General features: G+C 48.4%; 11 protein-coding genes across 11 annotated transcripts; 9 read left to right on the top strand and 2 right to left on the bottom strand.

The window, feature by feature from the left end:
* Window positions 1-45: 45 nt before the first annotated feature.
* COCVIDRAFT_53596 (hypothetical protein) lies at window positions 46-822 on the top strand (the record flags this gene model as incomplete). The annotated part of the gene is made up of 1 exon (XM_014697754.1): window positions 46-822. A coding segment is annotated over one exon (777 nt), but the record flags the coding sequence as incomplete, so codon positions are not given.
* Window positions 823-3,574: 2,752 nt separating this feature from the next.
* On the top strand, window positions 3,575-5,638 carry COCVIDRAFT_29530 (hypothetical protein; the record flags this gene model as incomplete). The annotated part of the gene is made up of 1 exon (XM_014697753.1): window positions 3,575-5,638. One exon carries the CDS (start codon window positions 3,575-3,577, stop codon window positions 5,636-5,638), a length of 2,064 nt encoding a protein of 687 aa, XP_014553239.1.
* An 837-nt stretch (window positions 5,639-6,475) lies between these two features.
* Window positions 6,476-7,291, top strand: COCVIDRAFT_108238 (hypothetical protein; the record flags this gene model as incomplete). The annotated part of the gene is made up of 3 exons (XM_014697752.1): window positions 6,476-6,682; window positions 6,739-7,089; window positions 7,142-7,291. Coding segments are annotated over 3 exons (708 nt in total), but the record flags the coding sequence as incomplete, so codon positions are not given.
* A 606-nt stretch (window positions 7,292-7,897) lies between these two features.
* On the top strand, window positions 7,898-8,452 carry COCVIDRAFT_108195 (hypothetical protein; the record flags this gene model as incomplete). Its single annotated transcript, XM_014697751.1, has 2 exons — window positions 7,898-8,095; window positions 8,144-8,452. 2 exons carry the CDS (start codon window positions 7,898-7,900, stop codon window positions 8,450-8,452), a joined length of 507 nt encoding a protein of 168 aa, XP_014553237.1.
* Window positions 8,453-8,771: 319 nt separating this feature from the next.
* On the top strand, window positions 8,772-8,951 carry COCVIDRAFT_108220 (hypothetical protein; the record flags this gene model as incomplete). Its single annotated transcript, XM_014697750.1, has 1 exon — window positions 8,772-8,951. A coding segment is annotated over one exon (180 nt), but the record flags the coding sequence as incomplete, so codon positions are not given.
* Window positions 8,952-9,119: 168 nt separating this feature from the next.
* COCVIDRAFT_108230 (hypothetical protein) lies at window positions 9,120-9,954 on the top strand (the record flags this gene model as incomplete). Its single annotated transcript, XM_014697749.1, has 2 exons — window positions 9,120-9,857; window positions 9,916-9,954. 2 exons carry the CDS (start codon window positions 9,120-9,122, stop codon window positions 9,952-9,954), a joined length of 777 nt encoding a protein of 258 aa, XP_014553235.1.
* An 805-nt stretch (window positions 9,955-10,759) lies between these two features.
* Window positions 10,760-11,432, bottom strand: COCVIDRAFT_108248 (hypothetical protein; the record flags this gene model as incomplete). Its single annotated transcript, XM_014697748.1, has 3 exons — window positions 10,760-11,084; window positions 11,147-11,221; window positions 11,278-11,432. 3 exons carry the CDS (start codon window positions 11,430-11,432, stop codon window positions 10,760-10,762), a joined length of 555 nt encoding a protein of 184 aa, XP_014553234.1.
* Window positions 11,433-11,978: 546 nt separating this feature from the next.
* COCVIDRAFT_18847 (hypothetical protein) lies at window positions 11,979-13,875 on the top strand (the record flags this gene model as incomplete). The annotated part of the gene is made up of 4 exons (XM_014697732.1): window positions 11,979-12,158; window positions 12,217-12,329; window positions 12,938-13,095; window positions 13,145-13,875. 4 exons carry the CDS (start codon window positions 11,979-11,981, stop codon window positions 13,873-13,875), a joined length of 1,182 nt encoding a protein of 393 aa, XP_014553218.1.
* An 817-nt stretch (window positions 13,876-14,692) lies between these two features.
* Window positions 14,693-15,955, bottom strand: COCVIDRAFT_108156 (hypothetical protein; the record flags this gene model as incomplete). The annotated part of the gene is made up of 2 exons (XM_014697747.1): window positions 14,693-15,523; window positions 15,551-15,955. The coding sequence occupies 2 exons, from the start codon at window positions 15,953-15,955 to the stop codon at window positions 14,693-14,695; spliced, it is 1,236 nt and encodes a 411-aa protein (XP_014553233.1).
* A 994-nt stretch (window positions 15,956-16,949) lies between these two features.
* On the top strand, window positions 16,950-17,519 carry COCVIDRAFT_108259 (hypothetical protein; the record flags this gene model as incomplete). The annotated part of the gene is made up of 1 exon (XM_014697746.1): window positions 16,950-17,519. One exon carries the CDS (start codon window positions 16,950-16,952, stop codon window positions 17,517-17,519), a length of 570 nt encoding a protein of 189 aa, XP_014553232.1.
* Window positions 17,520-21,797: 4,278 nt separating this feature from the next.
* COCVIDRAFT_18843 (hypothetical protein) lies at window positions 21,798-23,686 on the top strand (the record flags this gene model as incomplete). Its single annotated transcript, XM_014697731.1, has 3 exons — window positions 21,798-23,060; window positions 23,176-23,400; window positions 23,450-23,686. The coding sequence occupies 3 exons, from the start codon at window positions 21,798-21,800 to the stop codon at window positions 23,684-23,686; spliced, it is 1,725 nt and encodes a 574-aa protein (XP_014553217.1).
* Window positions 23,687-24,380: the final 694 nt, after the last annotated feature.

Here is a 24,380-nt window from a genome sequence, read left to right as displayed (position 1 = left end):
GGAGTGATACATTTTGTGACAACTTTCCGCAAGATTGAAGCATCACGATCGAATGAAGAGCAATTTAGTGCTCTAGCCCTTGAGCTGAAAACACCGAGACTGAACAGCATTCACCGCCACCTATGGCTCGCAGGTCGCCCCACAGCTGCACGACCATTGCACCGGCAAAAGCTGCTAGGGCGCACCATTCTCATCACCGAGGACCCCAACGAGCATCTCGTGTGGTTTGAGGACCAGATCTTCGTTAAGCCATTACCCGATTTCCTCCTGGACTGGCAATCGTGGAACAACTACCTATGCTTAGATCGAGAGTTGCATAAAGCTGCGTGCGGCTTGCTGTTGTCCTATGCATGGCTCGTACGGCACAAGAGTGACCTTGATATCGCAAAAGAAACGGGGCTGCTGTCGAAAGAGGTAGGATGGCCTGACTGGGTTGAATTTATAGATGCCTTTCTTAACAACATCAATTGCGAGACTTTGAGCGACGTTGATCAACGATACAAATACGGAGAGCTACGGCTAAGCCGACTCAACTCCATATACAGGCTTGTTCCGCCTACGTATTCGCTTCGTAACCTTATCGGAGGATATCAAAACCGATCGAAGTGGTATCAAGCTTTCTTTGATCGCCATTTCAAGTGGATGCTAGCTGTGTTTGCTATACTCTCTGTGGTCTTGTCGGCACTGCAGGTCGGACTTGCGACAACAACACTGCAGGGCAACAAACCGTTTCAGAGTGCTTCATACGGCTTTACAATAACATCGCTGGTTGCTGTGGTAGCAAGTGTGGCTGCCGTCTTCCTGGTTTGGCTTGTTCTATTTTTTTACTATCTGCTGGCGACATGGCTGAATGACAGAGCAGTTAACAATAGTAGATCAGAGGCCAGGTCTGCTTGAACTTTTGGAAGAGTAGCATTTGATTAGCACTAAGAAAATGTATGCTGACTTTTGTTGGGGGTTACACCAATCACGCCCCATATATACCAGTTACGCTCATTACTTACCGTGCACGATGCCAGCCGCACTGCTCTAGGGTAAAAGGGCAAATATGAAGCGGCGGAGCCGATGCATCAGTGGACATTGGGAGGGAGGAGGTGCTCGGTATGCAAGCAGGCTAACATGCAGGTTCTGCGGCTTATAGAGCCTTGTAGCGTTCTGCAGGTCAGATAGAAAAGGGGATCAAATTCAACTTCTAATTTAAGTATTGTCCAGGGGGAATTTCTCATTCGTGTTTTGCCATACACAGCAAGTAAGCCTAAAGCGCGTCAGCACTTAGACCCTTGCTAATAGCGCAAGGACTGCATCTTTGTAGCTCTTGATTCAGACGTGCTTCAGCCTTATGAGAATTGCACGGCTTATGCATGCTTAGCACGCCTTACCCCGCCTAGCGCTTCACACAGGCTTCACCACTTGATCCAGAATACAATGAGAGTCGGCAGCCTCAGCTCGCCACAACTTGACGTATCACAGGATCTAACCTAGTGCACCTACTTGTTGCTGTATCTCTATACGCTAAATATCTATTAGTCGCGGGAAAGCAGCTACTACTACTAAACAAGCGCCCGCACTATCAAGCTACTACGTAATAATTTCAGCCATTCAGGTCCTATTCTTATCTCAATACCCACTATGTATCTGCACAAGTCTGTGGGACACTTCGGCTAACCTACTACATAAGGATGGATAATAAACCGAATCACGTTTGCTTTTAGCCTCATTGACTAGCGCAAAGTGTAATAGTTATACTACTCTTAAGAGGCGCGCGGGCGCACTACTAGGAGATTATATCAATCAAATCCTCCTCTTTACATACTATTAATCTACTATCCTTGATGATCTGATAGTTGTTTCTTCTCTACGAAATGACATTCCTCTATAACCATTTGTCAGACGCGTAGGTGTGATGAATCGATTTGTATCTTTGTAAGGGGCTGCGCTCGGTGGATTAAACGCTAGGTACACAATAGTTCGTGAATAGAGAACTGTAGAGTCTTCTTGCATGACATTGATTTGCTTTTGGAAGAGATTTTACGCCGAATGCCAAGCACGTTATCTGAGCGCCGCTCAGGCATCGCACAGATGCTGGGTTACGAGGTAAGGCCTAGCGTCTATAGCTTGACCGACACTCCATAGAAAAGTTTTCCCAAGGGCGTTTAGTCCATTATAAATGTGACTGATATCTACCATCTTCATCTATCTGTGTTATATACTTATCGCTTTTTCTTGTTAAGACAGTGTATCCTTATTACTGTTATAGTAGCTCGTTGTTCTAGCTTAGCTAGTGTCATTGCTTCCACAACCTTGTATAGACTGCAACATCATTTCACTGCTGCTAAAAGCACTCAGAGGACATTCGACGAGCTAGTCTGAAGACTAGCGGCACTGTTCGTCTTCTTGTCTGTGCCTTTCTACTGCCCTCGAACTCCTGCTAACTACGGGAGTACACCGGACGTGTTATGGAGTATGCAAGCTTATAGGGGTTTGCGTGATTTAGGTCTTACTAGGTACCCTCACCTCTTGTGTATATATAACTATATAAAACCCCATCTAGCCCTTCAGCAGCCTAACAAACAAGATCAGGAGTATATTAGTCTTATACCACACATCGGATCATTTAACCCCCATTTAGCAATGTATCTCGTCTACTTTGTAAGCATTTTACTCCTAGCTACTAAGATTTCTGCGGAATGTGTCTGGGAGGAAACCTGCAACTCGTCAACGTCACCTTCATCATATCGGAATGTAAGAATATGTTCGTGCTGCGCTGCAGAAGACCAAGATTAACATTAGGCAGAACGGTGCCGGTGCGGGCTGCAACAACAACGCTGGGACCTGCTCTTGGTTTCAATCTAGTTTTGGTTACGATGTTTGCCAGCACAGAGGCTATATCCACACACGCTACTGCCATGGTGGAAGTTGTGTATGTTGTTTACTATGCTATATTGTCTCTAGAGTACTAATGTCTGAATAGCAATGTACTGGAGGTCATTGCACATCATGCAGTGTTAGATGTTGCACGTAGAGCACTAGTTTCAACTTCGAGAACGTTCAGCCTTCTGCCGACATGAAGGTGTTTGCGCCTATACACAGGCGTAGACGCGACACTGCGTTATCTTGATATATGGTACTAGAGTATAAGAGTTTCAGTGATAAGATATCAACGGGTATTGACCCACGTCAAGGGTTGAGGGATAAAGAGTTGGTTTTCGCGGATAAATAATAAATAGTGTAACAATTCCCGGTGACGAGCAAGTTGCCGGGTATTAATGAAGCAGATGGTATAGAATGGTTTGAAGATATGAAGGAGTGGGTGAATCGATAAAGAATTGAATTATAAAAATTTCCAAAACTCTCCCTCCACCTTGTGTAGTTTGGTTCATGGGTAAGGAATCTTACTTAGACTATTCCGGAGCTGGTCGACCACGTGACACCGGCAAAAAGGCAAACGATTGGCGGACCCTTCAATATGCCCCGCTTCAGCCTCACCTGGGAAACTTGACTGCTGCCTGATTTCCTAAACTCTCTCCTGTGTCGATGGTATGTAGATGTTAGTGAAGAGAAGACCACGCCCTCCATGGAGAGCCTCATCTATGAGCCATTGCCTCCACAAGATCCAAACAGGAATCTAACTGCGTATTCTCGACTGCTCGAACTCTGGCCTGGCGAGGGCTCCGACCCATTTTTATGCACCCTTCAAAACGTGGATATAGAACATCCTCATGTTCCTTTTGAGGCATTGTCCTATGTCTGGGGGAAGGAGAAAAGCAATAATGTTCTGCTTTGTGCAGACAACCAAGGAAATATAAAGGGGCAGCTGGAACTCACCAAGAACCTGGATCAAGCATTACGAGCCTTACGACATCCGCACCAGCGCAGAATTCTCTGGATCGATGCCATTTGTATCCGACAGGACGACAACGCCGAGCGATCCCGCCAGGTATCCTATATGCGATCTGTGTATAACAATGCGTCGCGGGTAATCGTCTGGCTTGGCCAAAAAGATGCAACGGTCCGCCGTGCGTTCGAATTCGCTCAGAAAATTACCACGACTGCCGCAGCCCTGGAAGCGGCCATTCCACAGAACTCCCAGTCACCACAACAGGTCCAGACAGTACGTTTGCATCGACAAGACCTTATCATAAACGCCATGAAAGACTACCCGGAAGATTCCAGAGCATTGGATGCGCTACTTACAAAAGAGTACTTCGAGCGCGTCTGGTGCATCCAGGAAGTCGCAGCGGCAAAAGACTCTATTGCGAAATGCGAAGACCTCGAGATTGAGTTTCATATGCTCCTCATTGTCGTACCATACCTCCTTCTTTATCGAGATCTCACTCCGAACGTATCAGGCCTAAGTTTGTGGCAAGCTATGGCAATCATCAAGGGACAAGACCACGATCAAACGAATCCACTGACACCGACTGGTTCGCTCGGTCCAATGTTGCGAGTCCTCATGTCGGTTCGAAACTTCAAGGCCACGAATCCAAGAGATCGGATTTATGCGCTGTTGGGCTGCACTGATGAGGGACTGGAACCTATCTTAGGGAGCCTGAATACTTTTGCAGGGAATAAAAGAAATCGCGGATTGGCACTGATGCAGAGGGGCTTGATTTGGCTGGCAAAAAACGTGGAGGGCCAGCGACGACCTGATGGAAAGTTCCTCCGACATTGGGCATTGAGGCCAGACTATGACAAGAGCGTGTGCGATGTCTACCGCGACTTTACGAGATATTGCATTCGCAGGAGTCCTCGGATTTTAGATGCTCTCTCCCACGTACAGCATCACTCTGACCCTACAGGGCAAGATGAGTTTCCAACTTGGGTTCCCAAGTTCTACGAGCCTCGTAACGCTTCTTCGTTTGTCTTGGATGTCTACATGGCCGGGGTGCCGCCGAAAGGGCATTATCGTTATTTTGCGCATTTGCAAGACAACCCGTTGGTGCAAGGGTCAATCAAAGAACCAAATATTTTGCAAGCTGACGGCTTCCGAGTCGACGTTGTCGATACTGTTTCCGAGACTATCACACAAAGCGCTAGTGGAACAATATCACCACAGACCGTGTGGGACCAATTATTCCCAATGCCCATTTTCCCAAGGCCCAATACCCAATACGAGTTTGGGACTGAGGCCTTGGATGTTGCTTTCTTCATGACGCTGCTCGCAGGTGGTGTGTTGAATACGCTCGAAGTCGGGTTCGAAGGCGCTCCGACGACAAGATCCGAAGTAGTGGACCACTTCACGAAGCAAGCGAAATGTGACACGTACCAGTGGCTAGAGGGCGAGTCTGGCTTTGATCCGCAGGCCTATGCGGACCTCGTACGTGATTCCCAGGGCGCAAACCATGAGCAGGGGCGGTCTCGTTTTGAGAAATGCTGCGTTATGTACTCATTCAACCGGAGGTTATATCGCACTCGATCTGGAATGCTGGGTCTGGGTCCAATGGTCACGAGACCTGGTGATGTTGTAGTTGTTCTCTTTGGTGGGAAATACCCTTTTTTGCTCCGACAGCTTGCTCGTGAATCGCTGTTCCTGGGGGAGACATATGTGCAAAATAACCACGTTATGCTTGGTGAAGCAGTGATGGAGGTACTTTCGGCAAGAGGGAAACAGAGAGTGGAGACATTCCGTATTCGGTAGGCTGCTTTCTGAGATACCGAGATACCAAATGGCATTTGCATTTCTTGCGTGAAAGAGGCGATTGAGATAATCTTCTAGAATATAGTCATAACTCAGTCCAAAAAGATAAGTCGATATGTCTTTCTAGGTAGATTCCTGGCCGAGGCTGAGATGTCAAAGTAGGCCTTAATCTGTAACAAAAAAGCTTCGGATGGATTCATGAACGAATTGCACATGTACATCCCAAAAATTTCGATACGAACTTTCCCGTGAGTCCCTACGATACTGAGTTGTAGTGGCAGGCCATGAGATGGACCTGGAGCCGGGTGCGTGGATTATTGATATTGTTATGCTGCAGTGCAAGCTCACGCGTCCAAACCCAAAGACGATGATGATAGCTGCATTCCCATAGCTGCTGACAGAGCCAAGGGGAGGGACACCTCAGGCTGGTGCTTTGAGGTGCCGTTGCAGCAGTAGCAGAGGTTGGATTGAAGATTGAGGGCAGAGAAAAGTAGACTTCGAGACGGGAATCGCGGAGCATGTATTTTGCCGGCAGTCTGATCATTACGGCGGGCCATCATGAAACAGTCTGATTTAAAGCGCTCTCCAGGCTTTTCCCCAGCAGGATTTTTGAGAATGATGGCAGGTGTTGTCGCATGGGTCTGCGACGCTCACTGATAGCACAGGAGGCCATGCACTTACGTATGCGATAGTGCCCTGCATCCAAAATGCTTTACAGCACGCAGGCTTGCTCAGTAAACTGGTCTCTTCGAATGCCTGCTCGCTCATGTCCTGTGCGTTTTCCCGACTTGCATTCACCGAAAAGCATGCAATGCGGCTTCGACTATTTTCCTTAGCCTTCGAGGTTCTCGTGTTCAGACTTGGTCGGCTGGAGAGTACTTTTGGCCAAAGGACTTCTTATCAGAGGACTTGGAGAACGCGAGAATCATCACCTGGGGGTACGATGCAAATGTAGCCAATGGTTTCAGCTATGCAAGCAGGGAGGGCATACGCGGTCATGATGAGAGGCTGCTTCATAATTTGTACAGAATTCGCCGCTCGATCGTACGACCTCCCTGATATCCACTTTGACCGCTCACAATACTGAACACGCATTTTAGACGCGGCCGATCATCTTTGTCTGCCATAGTTTGGGAGGCTTGGTTTGCAAGGAGGCTTTGATAATAACTGCCGTATACGATAAGCACCAACGCCACCCCAAACTTGCCGCTACCTATGCCAACACTCGAGGAGTAATTTTCCCTAGAACACCACACCGCGGAAGCGGAACGGTGGCCTTAGGGCAAGTGCTTGTCAGGATTGCTTTTCTTCACCAGCCGAATACACAGCTGCTTCAGTCGCTTCAAGTGGATTCTCACACTCTAGAAAGGCAACGTGAAGAATTTGTTACTATCTCTGAGAGACTCTCTATCGTGTGTGTAAGAGAGAAAATTCCAACGCCTATTGGCATGGTAAGACCCCTGTAATCGACGATAGTTGTTCTTTGCTAAAATTCTTGAACAGATTGTGTCAGAGGCATCAGCATCCTATGATGGCTTTGACATTCGGAGGGGATCCATTCCTGCTGATCACATTAATATGGTCAGATTCAGGAGCAAGGGGGATATAGGTTATGAACGGGTTTTGTCTTGGATTCAAGAGATGCAGGGTTAGGGCCTCACGTGATATTCTGTAGTTGGAAATCAAGTCACTACCTTTAGATGCACTTCAAATCGTAAAGAATGACCATAATAATAGAGTAATTGTGTGCTGAAAGTAGGAGAATAGATATTTAGTACTAGAAAATCACTTAGCTTCGGCACTAAGAGAATCGATTACACGGTGGCTGGCGCATAGCGCCAAGGTCCATCACGAAGAGATCACAATGCCTAAAGGATTTATCATGTGTTAAGCCTTAAAGAAAGAGCTTCTTTTAATCGATATGAAGAACGGTAATGTTTTATTGATTTCCAACGAACGATTCCGCGAAGTGTTGCGATCTTCCTTTTGTACTGCTTTACAAATACTTAGTAACGTGACTTCGTGGCTGTGCGGGGTCTGCCTGGAGCTGAAAACATCATCAGTCACGAGGAATTGCATAGCCCGGTGAACAACAAAGATATAAGTAGTTGACTGCCCTGAAACAGATGTAAGTGGAAACTCGAAATACTGGACGATATCTCTTTGATACCTGAAGCCCAAATTCATGTACTGTAAGTGAAGGACTACGTACGCTACATGCTGTGCCTGGAGAAGCTGAATCCGTTTAGATATGTGCCTATGGAGAAACACGTCAACAAAACTTCCGATGGCCTCGTTGCGCGAGAGAGAGACCAGAAGATTACGAATCCCCTTACTGGTCGCTTGGTCGCTTTGAGTTGCGGCGCAAGTATCTGGCTATGCGGTACTGGGCTTAGCACCATCGGGTTGGCGATGCAAGAACAAAGCCACAATACCCTGTTAAGATACTGGCAAGATGTATGTCTCCTGAATAATTAATTTCATACAATTTGCTTAACGAAACAGCTTGTGGCTGGTCCAGTACAGCGGTTGTCCAGCGCTGTCTTGGCTGGAAGCATAGCCTTGTGTAGCGTTGGGTATGTGACGGCATGTATGATAGCGTATCAGCGAGATCCAAGTTTTATCACAGTCACGACCGCAACTTGCATCGCTGCAGTCTTTGTCGAAGGCTTGTGGAATGGGCTCCATGTGAGCTTCATGGAAAGGCTCGCAGTCGTGATGCCGTTAGCTATTAATATCGGTGTTACCTTGGCGTTGAACCGTCAAAGAACTCCAAAGTCCCGGAATGTACAGATAGTTGGCGACAAGGCATAGCCAGTTTCAATACACAATTCTTCTTCTGTCAATTGAAACTATTCGAGCGATCAGGGCGTGGGTCGATTAGCGATGTTTGGTTGGTGACAAGGCGTTCTTTTGCACCTGCAAACGAATATTATTTTCGCAGATTATCTCCTGTTTTAATTTTGATGAGGGATCCAAAAGGGCTGATACTTGAAGCGGGCAATATTGATATCTTGGTAAGGAATAAGATTGCTCATGATTTACTGTGTGGGGATGAAGATAATTCGCCCAGTAAGCTTGCGCAGTGAAACAAGTCACTAGTGTGCAAATATGGGGGGTGGGGAGGATCCCACCGCGGGTGCGGCCCGTGCCCCGACCATCCCATCGTCATCCGGGCGGTCGGGATGTAGAGCTCCGCAATTGCTTAAGCCCAATCCGTCTTGCTCCTCAAACACGCATTTGTATCTTTCAGAACCTTTGGGCGACAGCGACGAGGTACAATTTGGAGCGATACGCGCAATATTCACAGTAAGTTAATGATCACGGACATTACCACGCACCAATTCACCCTCCACACATATGCACAGAAGCGACTGACAGACTTCCGGTACATAGCACTTAGTATTACCGCCTACCGAGACGCAGACAGGGCTTCGTTGTTCTTGATTGTACAAGCTGCTGTATCAAGATATCAGGTGCCATGCGTCCCTCAAGAAGCCTGCGGCAAGGCCAAAGAAGTCAGGCACGAGGATCTGGTCATGCTCGTCGTAGAAGGGGCGCGCCCTCCCATAATCAGACAGCGTCACGAAACTACAAGAACGAACGAGATTACCAAAACCCCGGTACGCTAACGCCGATAGTTCAGTACAACTTTTACCACCATCTGCCAATGGGAGGAACAACTCAGCTCGTGCAGATACGTTCAAGCACGGGATACATGATGGGCGGTGTGTTTGTAGCGACAGCAAGCACCATAACTACGACTGTGTCTACCGAGTCGTATATGGAATACGGGCCATCGATGGGGCCGTACAATCTAGCTAGCAAACCACCAGAGCCTCGGCCATCTCATGCGGTCAACCATGATCTCAACAATTTCGGCGCACAATTTTTTGCTGGGGGCACTCCATCGCTGGGAGCAGGCGATGGAGCAGGCGACTACACTGGTTTACAGGACAGGCGCAGCCCATATCCTCCTATCATGGATGTTGGTAATGACGGCAGAGCTGGAGTCTTCGACCCAGCTGGCATGTCAGACTTGGGCAATAGAGGTGATACCAACTTCGATCCAGCGGATTTACTGCCATCGGATCCCTCCAAGGCTTATTTGGAATCACTTCCTGATGAAGCTTGGGTTTGTCCGATTCCGCTGCGCATACGGCGTGCTTCTACGTTCCCGTCGTTGGACCAGTATGAGGAGGATGTCATGGAGGATTTGGTAAGCGGTTCTGCGTCTGCCTATGCTTTGTTGGGTTCTTTGGCTGATAACTATCTAGGCAGATAATCTCGAAACTCTGCAAGTGTCGATTGGTTGAAGCCACTATCCTTGGTTCCTATATTCAGGCATTGGAGAGTCATCTCGTGCGAGGCATTGACGTTGGTGTTGGGAATAATACATTGAAGATTGGCCATGGATATACGCGGCATACTTGCAGCAAGATTTTACGCTGTCCGTTAGAAAGGTGTTTACATGGCGAAATCACTACTTCAGGACCTGGTGATGAGAGACCAGCGTTCCGCCCCCAGACAATACAATTCAAACGGCGAGTGACAACTGTTACACACAGTGGGGAAAGAAGGAGGTCTAGAGTTCGAGTCTTTGTATTCAAGAACCAACAGTAACGGACAGACACTCTATCCAGAATATCTATCCTTTAATGGGCTAAGAACTCTAGTGGCTATATGCAACAGCCGCATAATGAAACGCAGAAGCGCTGGGTGGTACACTACCACATAATTAGAGCAGGCACAAGAGTGCCAGACGGCACAACAACATGGCCGCAAGAAGAGCGTCGTAGTGTTGGGTGGATCGACACTCGAGAAAGGAATGAGAACGCTGAAGCGCTGGGTTACCTAATGCAAGATAACAATAGCAGCGATGAACCGCTGGTCCCGGAACGCCTCCGGGATGGGCTATGCAAATCTGGTCTTTATATTTTTAATGGGTATCATATCGTAGTCGTCTTGGGGTATCATGAATGCGGTGCAATGTATGCGCGGCGGTCGTAGAGTTGGTATAACGTGCAACATCGCGAGAGTCGAGAAGTAAGAGAGCATGCGTGTAGTCGGAAGATGGGGATGTTGGACGTTGCGCGGCGACCGTTAGAGACGATGAATGATCTAACCGTTGTTGCTGGGTTGGCCCACCATAGTTACGAGCTCGTGAGCCGCTTCAGGGTCGGGTTCATGGCCATTTGCGTCGACGCGAGATTGCTGCTGCGGCGGAGGCTGGGGGAGTAGAGTTTCATACCCCCAAAAGCCATTCCAGGTTTTGCGCAGCAATCCGGACTCGACGCTGTTGGCCACTTCTTCGATGCCGGCGCGGACGATGATGGCTAGATCTACGACCAGCGGGCCCCACACGAACCAGTCGAACAGGTCAAGACCTGCCCAGATCATGGACCCTGTCATGAGAAGTGCAAGGACGAGGGAGAACACCGACCAGCTGCACCCAAGGTCAGACATGGTTCATGGTTTAGTACCTATAGCATTGGGTGGACGGCTTACTATGGATGTTCTTTAGCATAGTGCCATGTCATGCTGATGTAGACGACCGTGCAAGCAACGTACACTGTGCTTGTGCTTGTGTTGGTCAGTTGAGAATTCAGGACGGGCTGAGAACCTCGCAGTATACATACATAATGTTCAAAGCCCAGAGAGGGAAGCCGTTGATTTGGTCGAAGGGGTGTTCTTTGTATCGAGCCGCAACATTGAGGAAGAAGTTCCAGAGACCAATCGAGACCATGAAGAAGAACACAGCAAGCCTGATATTGCGGGGTGTGCCAGGCTCCATGATGAACTTGTTTTGGGAAGGGGGGAAGGGGCCGGGTTGTAGATGTGGAGTGTTTGCGGTAATGTTTGGGTGGGACGAGATGAGCTAACAACGGGCGATGCCGATGAATGAGGTCGATGCAATGAGGAGAAAGGTTGTGAGCTCAGTGCGAGCCCACAGCCAAGTTGAGGACTGCAAGGAGGAAGCAATAGTTGTCCAAGGCGAAAGCTATGGGGTGCGGTGTAGAGAGAGGGAAGCAAGCTGCGGACCTCGAGCCAGACGTTGTCGAGTGGGAGCTAAGAGATGACGGTACCTACTAGCATACTTAGGCCTCCGAGCCCACGCTCCAGGCTCACGCCTCAAGCCCACATCCTGATGCTTCTCAACAGGGCTTTGCACAGCCTCAACCTAGTCCCGTTTGTGTTTAGTGATAAGTTACTTAAAGGCAACACATATCTGAGATTCGGGGTACGTTTGCAATATACGTTCCTTATGTAGGTGGATGCGCAGCAGTAATGAGAGTAGCTCGAGAGGTGGTACTGACAATAGTAGCTCGACTTCGGCGTCATGGAGAAGCGCATTTTGAAACCCGATACCAATCGGCGATACTCTGTCCACAGGCGGCCTCGGCTGTTGGGATTCGCTACGGGGACGGCAATGTGGGTATCGAGCGCTGCGACAAGCACTTCGATTCTCGCATTGCAACCTCAATCAAGCGGGAACGATCGTCTCAGGACATGGCAAAGCGTAAGTCCACTTCCCCTCCTCATTCAGTGGCTTCTAATAATGCTGATGTTGCCGGAAGTTTGTTACTCAGCGAGTAAAAGACATACCCGACTCGGTACTCTTCACTGGCATCGCTCTCTGCTCGGCACTCTATGCTGCTTCTTGCATGCACGTATACCACACAGCCCCAAGGTCCGTGTCGATTATGTTAACAGCGTGTATTCTCCTAGTCTTTTTGGAGACAGTTTGGAACGGCCTTCATGTGACGCCTGTGGAAAGGCTAGCTGTTGTTTTGCCGAGCATGGTCAACATTGGTCTTAGTTGGATACTTGTCCATCAATCAAGAGAACTCCCCATAATTGTTCTAGAAGGGCGCGAATCCGAGGTGTGACAGAAATAGCCACAACGCACCTCGCTGTTCCCGATCTTCCCCACACTTCGCCACTCCCAGTCCATGCGGGCACAGTGGAGACAGAGCTGAGAACAACCCAAACTCTTTGCACCATATACGTTGTCGATAGATACAGAATCCAGTGGTTTCAAACCCCTTTCTACGACGTGAAGCAATCACGCTCGAGCTTTTAGTGATTTTGACTGCATGCGCGTGTTGCCTGATGAGCTTCATGGTCTGTGGCGTTGACCGCGGGGTCGGAGCTAGCTGAATTGCCTGGCGGCTGCGATGCAACCTATGGCAACTCATCAGCGCCCTTCCAAGAAGCTCGACCAGGCTGTGGTTAGTCCTCCCTCAGTACATTTCGCCCACTGTAAACATCTGCCAGAACCTTCTGAAATCAGAACAGACTTCGATCCTATAACTCTTTCTCGCATTTTCGGGTATTGTGCTGGGCTATTCGATACGCGAACTTCGGTGGCAGGATGTCACGAAAAGCTATGTTGATGTCGTTGAGCGCAGGCGTGACGGAGGATGACTTTCAGTCGGTTAATGAAGCTTGTACAGGTAGTCCCTAACCAAAATGTCTCCTCAAGTCGCTAAGATTACTGATAAGCTGTCGTTGACGACCGAACGAGCGACCAATCTCTTCCGCCAACCGCTATCGCATCTCGGCCCACATCGAGGGCGAACCAGGGCTCATCGTCTGGGCCCACGCGCAGTGAGAAGCGTAGGGTATTTTTCCGCAGATACCTCGATCCAAATAACAGAAATCGGATGCGCCCGAATAACATGAGGGACACAAGCGGAATGCAGAGAAGTGCTCATGAGCAACGCACCCAGTCTAGCAGGCTGAGTGAGAACACAAGGAGCAATACCCAAGGACGTACGTTACATGCTCAAAGCACTCCCAGTTCCCACTATCTTCCAGTGCCAACGACTCAAATCTATAACGTGCACTACCACTATCAGGTAGCACCATACCAGGTTGGTCTTGGCCCATATACACCTGTCCAGTTCCAGCCAGTTGTTCCCAACCAGTCGCAAAACCCAAGATCAATACCCCATACGAGCGCTTGGCCTATCGTCGCGCATGGCGCTCACGAACAAGCCGTAGGCTCGCAGGGCCGACCGCAACCGCAAATACAAGCACAGCAACAGGCCCTCGGAGCAGCTTCCGCTGTAGCACAGCAGCAAGGCTTGAACTTCATTTCACGGCCGATTGCCAGCTCCGACCATAGCCACTTCCCTCATGTGGGTGTCGCCATCACACCTCCCTCGAGCGCCAACGCAGAGCCGAGACTCATTACGCGAACGCAAACCATGCCAATTCGGACGGCCATATAGCTCAGCAGATCCTGTCAAATTTTACCAGAATCCATCCAAGTGTGTTGTTCTCAAAGTCTGCAGTTTCCCAAATACTAACTCTTGAAATAGATTGCCACAAACGTCGTCGTCATCCGATCCGCGTTACAAGTTTGCTCGAGTCCATTCATTTTACGCGCTGCAGGCGTTCCAGTTGCCGATACATCTTTTATATACAATATGGACCGGTCCTCGTGAAGATTGGATCGCTGGGACAACATCGGACAGAAAATGGAGATGACAAGTATAAGCGACGTGAGGGAAGACGTTGGTGTTTTCTTCTAGTTTGCGGAAGCGGACGGACGGAGGTTATAAGTGGAGATCAGACCCTGTCTCGGCATTGGCGTCGATCAATCAAATGGCGCTACCAATCTCAGAGAATTGCGTATGCAGGTAAGCGTGATTCGTCATGGATGTTGATAGCCGTTGTCGTGTAACAATGAACCTGGTCTATACTACACAGCGCAAGGCTGCAACGTGCGCTAACAGCTCCTCGATCACAACGGAGACTGTCATGTCATGTCATGTAGGCTGCAGTCGCTCCCGTATCGAGTCTTTTTCAATGAATTTTGGGCCCCAAGGAACATGTTTTAGTAGCAGTCAGACAAGAGAGCGAGTTCTCTTGTTCGCCCCATACGTGGCCGACGCATTGTTGAAAGAGCAGTCCTCAGATATCAGAGAAGTCCTTCCCAATGTGCCACCGCCTACCAGATAGAGCTTAGCTCAGATGCTATGAACACAGTGTTCCGGATCTTTGGAAGATCCAAACAATCAGTCCTACATCCCGCCTGTACACCCATCAGCCTGTAGGGCAAGACGAAGCACAACAACCTTCCTGATGAATCACAGGTGCGAAAGTTTCGATATGCAGGTTACCGCGAGCCCACTGCGCAATCTTTCTCGCAGTCTCATCGTTCCTCGCAACCCATTGAGTCGACTTCCGGCCGGAGTTCAGTTTGTACAGGTTGTCTTCGGTAATGCTGCTGTGTATGTTGTCTTGAACACACCTAGCTACACTTTGGTATTTCAAGATATTGCCCTTCATAACATCGCTGGAATCGTAATGTCGAAGTCTTTCGGGAAAAGTTGTCTTTCCCTTCCGGCTGTACCACACGAATTCTCGGAATTCACATAACCACCACAACTCTTCAGTGCGCAACGTGGCGTCCAATTGCTGTGGAATTGCAATAAGAACGATCCATGTCACCTCGTTTGGGCATCGAGTCGCGGCGTAGCGACGATAGATATCTGCTGTTTCGTACTCCGTTGTGAAATACCAGACACGACTGCTAGCGTTGAAATCCCCAGCAGGGTAAGTCCCGGTAGTAGCCATATTGATACTGCCATCTTCCTCTACAAAATCATCCTCGGGAAATCGAAACTTGGCTGGACATCTGCCTATGTAGAGAACAAGATGGTTCTCAGGTGGCATGGGGACTGATTCGATAAAGGTGCAAGTGGTTGGCAGACTGGGACCACCAGCTCTTATGCCACTGCGGGTCATACCGGATGATGCATTGGTCTGAGAGCCAAATGACTGAGAAGGATGAGCCTCGTTGCCACCCAAAACATCTTCCACGTTGAGCGACTTCTTCTGTCTCTTCGCCAAGAGTGCCCTTTCCGCAGATTTCTTGATTTTCTCTTAGACAAGTGGAACCTCATTGAACCTCATTCGCAGCATATCGAAAGCCCAACAAAAAGGAGTTTCCGTCTCAAAAACGTCTCGAAATTCAGGATTGAGAATGGCGGCGATGGTATCTTCTGTAAGTCTGACATTGGTGAACGCATCCGCAATTGGCAGGTTTTCAAACTTGGTATTTAGTTGCGTGAGATGCCCTCGAATGATAGAAGGCAGTTCAGCTTCCTCATCCTCTTGATCATCAATCTGAGCCGACTTGAGATTGTCGAAGATACGTTGTGCTGCATATCTGTTCAGCCCAATGAACTCGAGTGCTTCGACGCTTACTGAGGAAGCGGGGTACACCAGGTTAGGCAAAGCAACCAGGGATGGTGAGAGATAGCTCGAGCTTATCTTGCGCTCGAAGGGGCCGATTCGTTCCATGAGTTTGTGCTGGTGAAGCACGTCATATTCCTCCTGGTTGAGTTTTCCAGACATATCACGGGTTGAGATTGAGTGAATAGGTCCCAGGGGAACGTAGTGCCAGCTTCACCATGTATGGAATACTGGAGTTGCAGTCGAATTGTGCAGGGAGTGCCAGGCTACGAGGATAGATACCAAAAATGACTCGTAGCTTCTGAAGAGACCATTTTTAACTTCGGAGACAAAGTCCTGTATTCAATCAGCTCAGATAGCCCGTACCATCCAATGCAGCAATTATCAAAAAATATGGATGAGTAGGAGAAGCAGAGGGGAGACTGTTATTTATAGTGTCGAAGGTAAGTCATGAGCGGAAAGTATGGTTATGGCTTGCGCGAAACATGGTTCGTCCGGCACAAAAACGCAAGCACTTAGCACTACCAATATGTGATAGATAACCATATAAGGACGTTAATCTGGGGCAACGCGTACTAGGGGGCTTGTATTTTCGACAAGATGGGACGGGTAACCTGCTTGGCGCCCAACATGATGTGGAGTGATTGCTTGCGTACCTGCTTGATAGAGCCAGAAAGTAGCAAAAGGCAGGAATCAGAGGCTGAAGTCCCATCGGTTAGCGCTACGGAAGATAGGTATACTGTAGTTGTTAAGATCACAATCGGTCTTGAAATTTTCTCACGGAGTGCATCTTAGAAAGACCGAAGCTACATCGGTCTGAGGACCGGTATACCAGAATGGAGTAGATCATACTATAATTAGTCAAAGTTTCAGATATGCTTAAAGTTTAGAGATGCTTAGAGTTAATAGGGTGGCGGGCTCGCTTATCTGAAATATTACGCGTACACTGACGTGGGGATTCGCGGTGAAGAGCACAGCCCCTCACTTCAGACATTCAACTTCATAAGTTCGAGAAGAAAAAAAATGAGAAACATGAGCTTCATGTACCGATATCGAAACCTTCCCCTATATTCACGGATACAGCACTACCCCGATAACTAAAATGCCATTCGATTTCGATGCATATGATAAAAAGTGCTCTCATATGGCACCGGAAGAACTACACCTTGAATGGAATCACTATACACGTCTCATCAGCGGCGCGGCCGCATCAGCTACACTTGGCGGATCAGCACTGGTGTTTACTGGGGGCATTAGCATAATTGGAGTTGCCATTGGGTCTGCAGGCTTTTACAATGCTCGAAAGAAGCGTCAAATTCTCAAACGACATCTTGACCAAGAATACCATAAGAATCGTAAGCGAGACATGGTGGGATCGGCGGCATTCAACGGTGCTGTGGGACTGACGACGCTTGGTTTGGGGACTCTGGGCGCTGAGAAAGTACTGGAGCTGGGCATGGAAAACGGGGTTTTCGGACGCGCAGCTGAAACGGGGGTCAAGGTTGCAACTGGAGTGGTGGTGAACGGAGTCAACACGGCTGCTGATGACAGGTACCATACACATAAGAAAAAGAGAGAAGCGAAACGCGCTGGTCTAGTTGTCGAGAAAAAACACAAGGACGGACAGAAGAAGCGCAGTTCAAGAGTGGTCAGTTCAATCGATCAACGTTGACTGTAAGTGTATATTACAAATAGGAATGCATGTTGCCTATAAATACAAGAGATCTTAGCATAAGAGTTGAATACCAATTGAGGATAGAAGGCAATGTTTATCACGGTGTGTGTGTGTCACGTGATGTACTATTCCGTCACGGAAGGGATGGCCACGCTATTACAAACATTCCCTGGAATGACATCTCGAAGTGATGGAAGGGATAGTATAACTCAATATAATGCGGATATGTAGATGGATTCTGTTTTCACCACTATAGTAGTAAGCTTTCAAAAAGCACTCTTGTACAACTTCTTCACTCAACAAGATGGTTAGCGTTAGCCTATAGTGGTCGCATACATAGGTGCGGTCAATTAACGTGCGCATTGCCAACGTGATCCAATATCTTCATTTTTCTCTAGTGTATAGCTATTGCGCTCTCTTTTTAAGGTGGCGTGTCGTTGTTGCCGTTACAGTGGCATGTTGCTTGGACCCAGCTGAGGTCATTACTTCTGCGGTCTCTACGGTCTACGGCAAGCCTAGCACCCACAGAACCACTGTGCTGGAGAGACAAATGTATTGAGCTGACAGGAAGCGGCACGGCCGACGCTGCGGCGGCATCGGTCATCGTAACGGGTGCAATCGCCATTCTGACCAGAGCACTAGTTTTCCAAAGTTAAACTCAGGAACAAAGGAGAAAGGTTAGACTAGGTCTCTTTGCAACTTACTCTGGCATCATCTTGTGCTTGGACTCCTGGGACGGAGATGGCGAGCGCCAAGAGAGTAACAACGGTCTTCAAGTTCAACATAGCGACTTTTAGTGGTGGAGGCGTTGTAGATAAACTTTGTTTATTATATGAAAAGGTTGCGTCGCGATTCCAGAGGTTGGTGTGTAAGGAATAAGATTTGGCTTTACAATTCAGTGTTTTATAAGGATACTAGTGGTGCTTAAGTGGAGAATAGTACACGTTCACTTCTGTAAGCACTAGGTAAAAGGTGATTAGGAAGTAGGCTGGCCAAGCATGGCTAAAAGTTCCGTTACTATAGACTTTCCCTAACATAGTATAGTTCTTACTGGCATCATGGAACTGACTTGTGAAGAGGATTGATCTATTATGATCTGCGTCCTCTTAACTATCTATACAAAGCATATCAGACAGTACATGGTTAATGAGCTAGTTATGTGCTTGAGTAGCTCGAATCACGAGAGTACTATGTGAAGGAAAATGCTGAATGTAACGGAGTCGTATGCCAGGGGCATTATGCCAGGACTAACTATTCGATAGGGCCGATATGATGTCATTGATATCATAAACCTGGGCTAGCACTGTCGCATGGACCAAATGCAATCTATTTATCTCCCCCTTTCTTACTCTGTACAATTAGGGGCACTAAACATTTCAAATACTATAGGCGATACAACGAAGTCTTTTTACAAGTAACGCTAGGTATGTAGTAATGTGGGCGCAGAGGTACTATCCCGCGATTATAGGTGGGAGTGATGTAACGGGGAGCTAAGCTATCTGTTAAAGAGCCTACATCTACGTACGTATTGAAGATGTATGCTCTCTCTTTGATCTTAGCGTTGCTCGGGCGAGTAACTCAACAGTAGTGTCTTGGCGCCGCGTCTAAGCGTGGGCTGTGTGAACTGAACCCAGGTGCCAGCTCTTCTGGCACCAGGATCTTGTGATCGCACTCGATTGGTGTATTGTAGGTACGACAGGAACAAGGATGTACCGCTCTTACGCCAGTGAGAAGCACTGGTTAGAAAAAAACTCCAATCAACCGTAGGCCAAAAGAGACCTGACGTAAGAATTAAGCCGCTTTGTTGTAATTGATTGATAGATTGGTTTTGTCCTACGCACTTACTTATAGTTCCAGCCATGATATCGACAGCTATACTCTGCTGCCAAGCTTTGCCGACAGCCAATTAGTCGCAGGCAGGAGCTTAGTATCAGAAGCCGATAGCGCATGTGAGCGTGCATTTGTTAAGAAACGAATTTCAATCAGCATTGTAATTAAGCTGAAGGAACAAAGCGAAGTTAGCGGAATCTTCCAAGTACTTCTAAGAAAGAAAAACGAGACACGGCTGTTATGCAGATGGTTTTGCGACCCGGACGCGTCGTGAGAGAGATGACATCCTTCGCAATCGGGTTAGCAATACCTCTGAAGAAACGCGCAAGAAACATCATCGAGCAAAATGAACATTACCACAGGTAACTGCTACACCCAGATTTATCAGCTGACAACTCCGACACTATCTAGATCGAAAACGGTTAAAACACCTTTGGAACTAGGAAGCGCAATAACACCAACAAAAAAGTACTTACCGCGTTAACTAAAGTTATCTGGTAATTGAATGAAAAATCTCAGGACCTTGAGCACGAAATAAGAGAGATCAAAAAAGACCAACAAGCTACCATTGATCATAATGTTGAAATTATTCAGGTCGCTAACGACCTCGCAGCAACAGCATTATCTAGCGCGCGTACTTACCTAGGCCTCGGTTGCACTCGCAAACATACCTACAGAACTAAGCGCCACACCCGGAACGGTAGCAAACCAGCAGCACACTAACAGGGCTAAAAAGTGTTGATACCAAGGTTACCAATCCTGCACAAAGCCAATACATATAGATTTGACTCTCCTATCATGATACATAGACTCCAAACTAGACAAGATGGATTATTGCTTTAAGTTTATTGCATTATCTGCACGGATAAATAGGTTGAGCAAGAAGCTAGGGTTTATATTAGTTGGGCATGAGAGCATATCACTATGCTTGGCAACTTGAGAGGCAAGGCTGCTGAGTATGGTAAACGCCCCCATCAACATTGACAGTTCCACGGCCGCCACAATCCACTATTCCGCTGGCTCCAATCATTCCTTGCCAAGCGAACATTTCAATAGAATCTCCTGTCACTTTACTGCACATCTTTGAAAAAACACACATCAGTATAGCTAACTCTTCGCTTTGGATCGTGTGTCCATTCAGTAGGTGCGATTTCTCAATCATCTTGATAGAAGTGGTGACCGTCACTACTACTGTGCCTATTGTATTCAACGAAATTCCTATTGGCACAAACGAGCACCCCCCCGTGTTTCTCCAGACGGTACTGTACACTCATCCAGTGAGGGGCACCGTTTCTACCACGATTTTTGGCTTCTTACAAATAGGCACGGACCTACCCCTAATCTTATCCTTGTAATAGGCTGCGCCCGTAAAGAGTGAAAGCACGTGATTGTAACGGCGCAGGCAAGACTACTCGGATCAGTATCGGTAGTAGTGTTACTTAGAGTCATATAGGAGTGCGTGGGATCTTAAAGGACCTAGATTTAACTAGCCGCCTATAGGCCTTGTACGTAAGGATATTCAAAGTTTACAGAACTAGCTACGGGAAGTATCTTAATATATATATATATCCTAGTCAGATCTAAATTAGATCTTACTCCAAGAATAATAAACTACTAAAGGGGGCGGTGGATACTTCTTCCGATCCGGCTCTGGGATGGGTCTAGTACTGGGCAGAGTTGTAACATCGTTACATAGCCCTCTTTAAGCACTACTCGTCCTACTGCACTAGGGGCACCCTAGGTGCGCACGGACTCCTCGCTCCGCTCGTCGTCCTGTGCAGCTTGACATAAATCCTCAGCTAAACGTAAATTTTTGCCCTATCTGTATATTTGATAGGTAGAATCTCTCTTCCTTGTCTTTTTTCAAAAACAGTAACGCTACTATTTCTCTATTCTATTATTTAACCTTCGCCTGCTATTACTACTATAGCAGTATTATCCTTAACATGCGTAAAATCTATGTCGGTGTTAGGTAACTAGTTATACTTTATTAGCATCGAAAGCCTGGAAAATCTCAGTTACGCAATGACAGAAATAGTCTTATCCACCATTAAGATATAATGGATAACAAGAAGAGTGTAGAGCTAGTCAACCAGAGACTTAGTGTACATGTGTGTAGAGTGCTGGCTGTTCCGTTGGCACTAGAGACGTGGTACAGATCGGGACGTTGTTCAAAAGGTTGGGCGCATGCCAGTGGAAATAGTGATAACAAAGGCGCACCGTGTGAAAGCTTTTAGATGTGACGAGTAGGAGATTGTCTGCTGTAGATAGTTGTCGGAAGGGTTGTGGAGGGGTCGTGGAGCCACATCGCATGGTGATGCGTCGCAGCTGTTTTTGGCCCCCAGGATCGCACGTCATGGCAGAGTTTAACCACACGAGGCGCCCACGCATGCGAATAAAAACAGCTTTTCTCCTGACAATCCGCAATTACTACAATGGCAGAAGATGTCGATATTGCGTCGGCAGTCGACACATGGCTGGCTGCAGTTCTCGCTCTCGTCGCGCTCTTTGGCATCATTACGCCATTTCTACTGTGGGCTAAGTACCCTCCGCTCGGAGCGACACATTGCCTACCGGGCGATTGACGACCCACTGCATCGCTTTGTTTCCTCTGGAATATGGATTTGGCGTGATACGGGAATACTTGGACGAGCACGCGTGCCTAGATTGACAGACATTCCACAAGTTCCCGGGCAATTTAATGGTCAGAGGAAAGACGACTGCCTCGTAGACGCTCCTAATACGATAGGATGGATCGCTTTCTGCTCCGCCTTACGTGCCTTTTCTCTGCCAGGATCCAAGGATCGAAGCGGCCACTTAGTGATCGAAGACCGTCAGACATGGCTCCCGACGCATAAACTCTGGGTCCTGGTTCTGGGGCTGCTTGGACGCTACAGTGATCGTGAGGACAAATGGCAGGTGATTTTGAACAAGAGCAACACTCGACTGGACTATGACCAAGACGTTGGCGAGGATGAGCGTGACGTGCTGCACGGCAGCATCGGGCCGCTGAGATGCCTGGCCCATGACGAGAGCGGGCATCCAGACTGCCTCTATCTGGCGCCGTACAATCAGCAGCTGAGAGGAAGTCTGACACCAGATGCAATAAGCTTAGAATATCCCTTCTGGCTTGCTGCAGGGTGCCTGCCGCTTGTGAACAAAGTGCTTGATCTCAGCATGGCTCAGACCCGCTTCCGCAGCAGATTACGAGCAAGGACTCGTCGAAGAAGGTCAACAAGCGGCAAGTCTGAAGATCCAAGAAGCAGTCGCAGCAGCAGTGCATCAACAAATCCTGAGCCCGGGCCTGAGCACACGGACGAGGACGCCGGCGTTGTACAAGTGGGTGAAGAGGCGCAGGAAGCTATCCAAAGACGATGGGAATCGGAGCGGCATGCCTATATGGGACTCAACTTTTACTACCTAGAGCAAATGGAGGACATTCTCCCCACGGCGAAGTGGACCATCTGGGCGAACGCCATGGGCTGCGACATGGAAACTGTGCACATGATTGAGCAGCTGGAGATAGTCGATACGAATGACACGCAGGTCATGACGAGCATCCTGGACAGTGTACCGAGCAAGCAGAGGCATGACAGACTAAAGAGGCAACTCGATGAGCAGGTCGGCATGGCGCAGAAAGCGGATTCAGAACACGACCGGACCGTGGATCGCAGCCACTCTGCTCGCATACGATATCAGCGAGCTCAAGTTAGTAACGCACACGGACGCCTATATCCGGCGTGTTGACTTCCAATCCATGGCCCTGGCTGCCTTGTCGGTACCAGTCACACGGCGGGCATTTCCTGTTCAACTTTAATCGCAGCGTGGGCGTGTTCTCCATGCTCACCGTGGCGGGCTTCAAGCAGCGCAAGTTAGTAGATGCGGTGAAGCGGACGCTGCCATACTGGTACTCGAACAACCCGGCCGCGTTGGAACAACTGCTGCAGGACGCGGAAAACGTGCGGGTGAATGGCGGGCACAGCCGGCTACAGGCCTGAGTACGCATCACGTGGTACGCGCAGCCCATGGACGCGCAGCCGCTGATCAGGTTCGTTGACGCACTCAGCGACATGGTGCATGTCGCGGCCGACACACAGCCACCGCACCGCCGCCGCAGCTTGCGCCGCCGCCGTCGCTTCCGCCAGCGCAGTAGCAGCTGTTCCTCAGGGTTCCCCATGGTGCGCAGGGACTCGCCAGAAGAGAGAGACTACAACGCTCCCCGCGCCGCCGCCGCAGAATGCGCACGCTTCCGCTCGCGCTTCACCTATTACAATATAATAGCTCTACAACTAAACCTAGTAGGCAATACAAGAGGAGAAGAGCTGACTTGGTAGTAGGATAAACATGGTAGAGTGGGGGTTGAACATTCTGAGGTAGTATAGCGGGTATTTTCCTGCTATTTCTAGTCAAGTATAGCTAGGTACTATACAGGCGCTTACATAGTGATGATTTTGGCAGATTGTACACTTTTGCGAGAGTATAGATGGGCTGCCTTCAATTATTACGACAGAGTGCTATAGCAAGACTTATTCGCTCTTCATGGGTAGTCTATACAGAGCGTTGTTGGCGCGGCATTGTGGTAGTTATGAAGAGCGTCGCGTCAGGTTGGGTGGGGCGTTCAGCTTGCTGGGTTGGGTGGTTGCTAATTATGCGGATACAAAATGCATCCGCATACCATGCCGTTTATGGTCAAGCCTTCTGTGGCATCATTCTGCCTCGTATTCGGCCGCAAGCGTGCCTCCAGCATCGGTGCGAGCCTCAGAATTTCCTCATACGATTGATCTCAGACAGGGCGTGTTCTCTGATCGACGCTTCATCAAGGTAGGTTCGAATCGCACTGGGGAGACACCCGAAATCACATGATCGTATCGCGTCCGCCCCGTAACCAACACGAGTTCACAGAAACCATCCTTTGGTGTTTCTCTAGCATGTTCAATGCAGGATATACAGCGCCGAAGCAACCCTAGAAGCCAACACTCTCGCAGACATGCTCCATCGCAAAAGAATCACCAACGTAAGCACTCTTTT

The sequence above is a fragment of the Bipolaris victoriae genome (assembly GCF_000527765.1).
Source record: "Bipolaris victoriae FI3 unplaced genomic scaffold scaffold_91, whole genome shotgun sequence".
Taxonomy (NCBI): Eukaryota; Fungi; Ascomycota; class Dothideomycetes; order Pleosporales; family Pleosporaceae; genus Bipolaris; species Bipolaris victoriae.
Note: the sequence above shows the minus strand (reverse complement) of the source record. Positions and strands in the feature narration are given on the sequence as shown.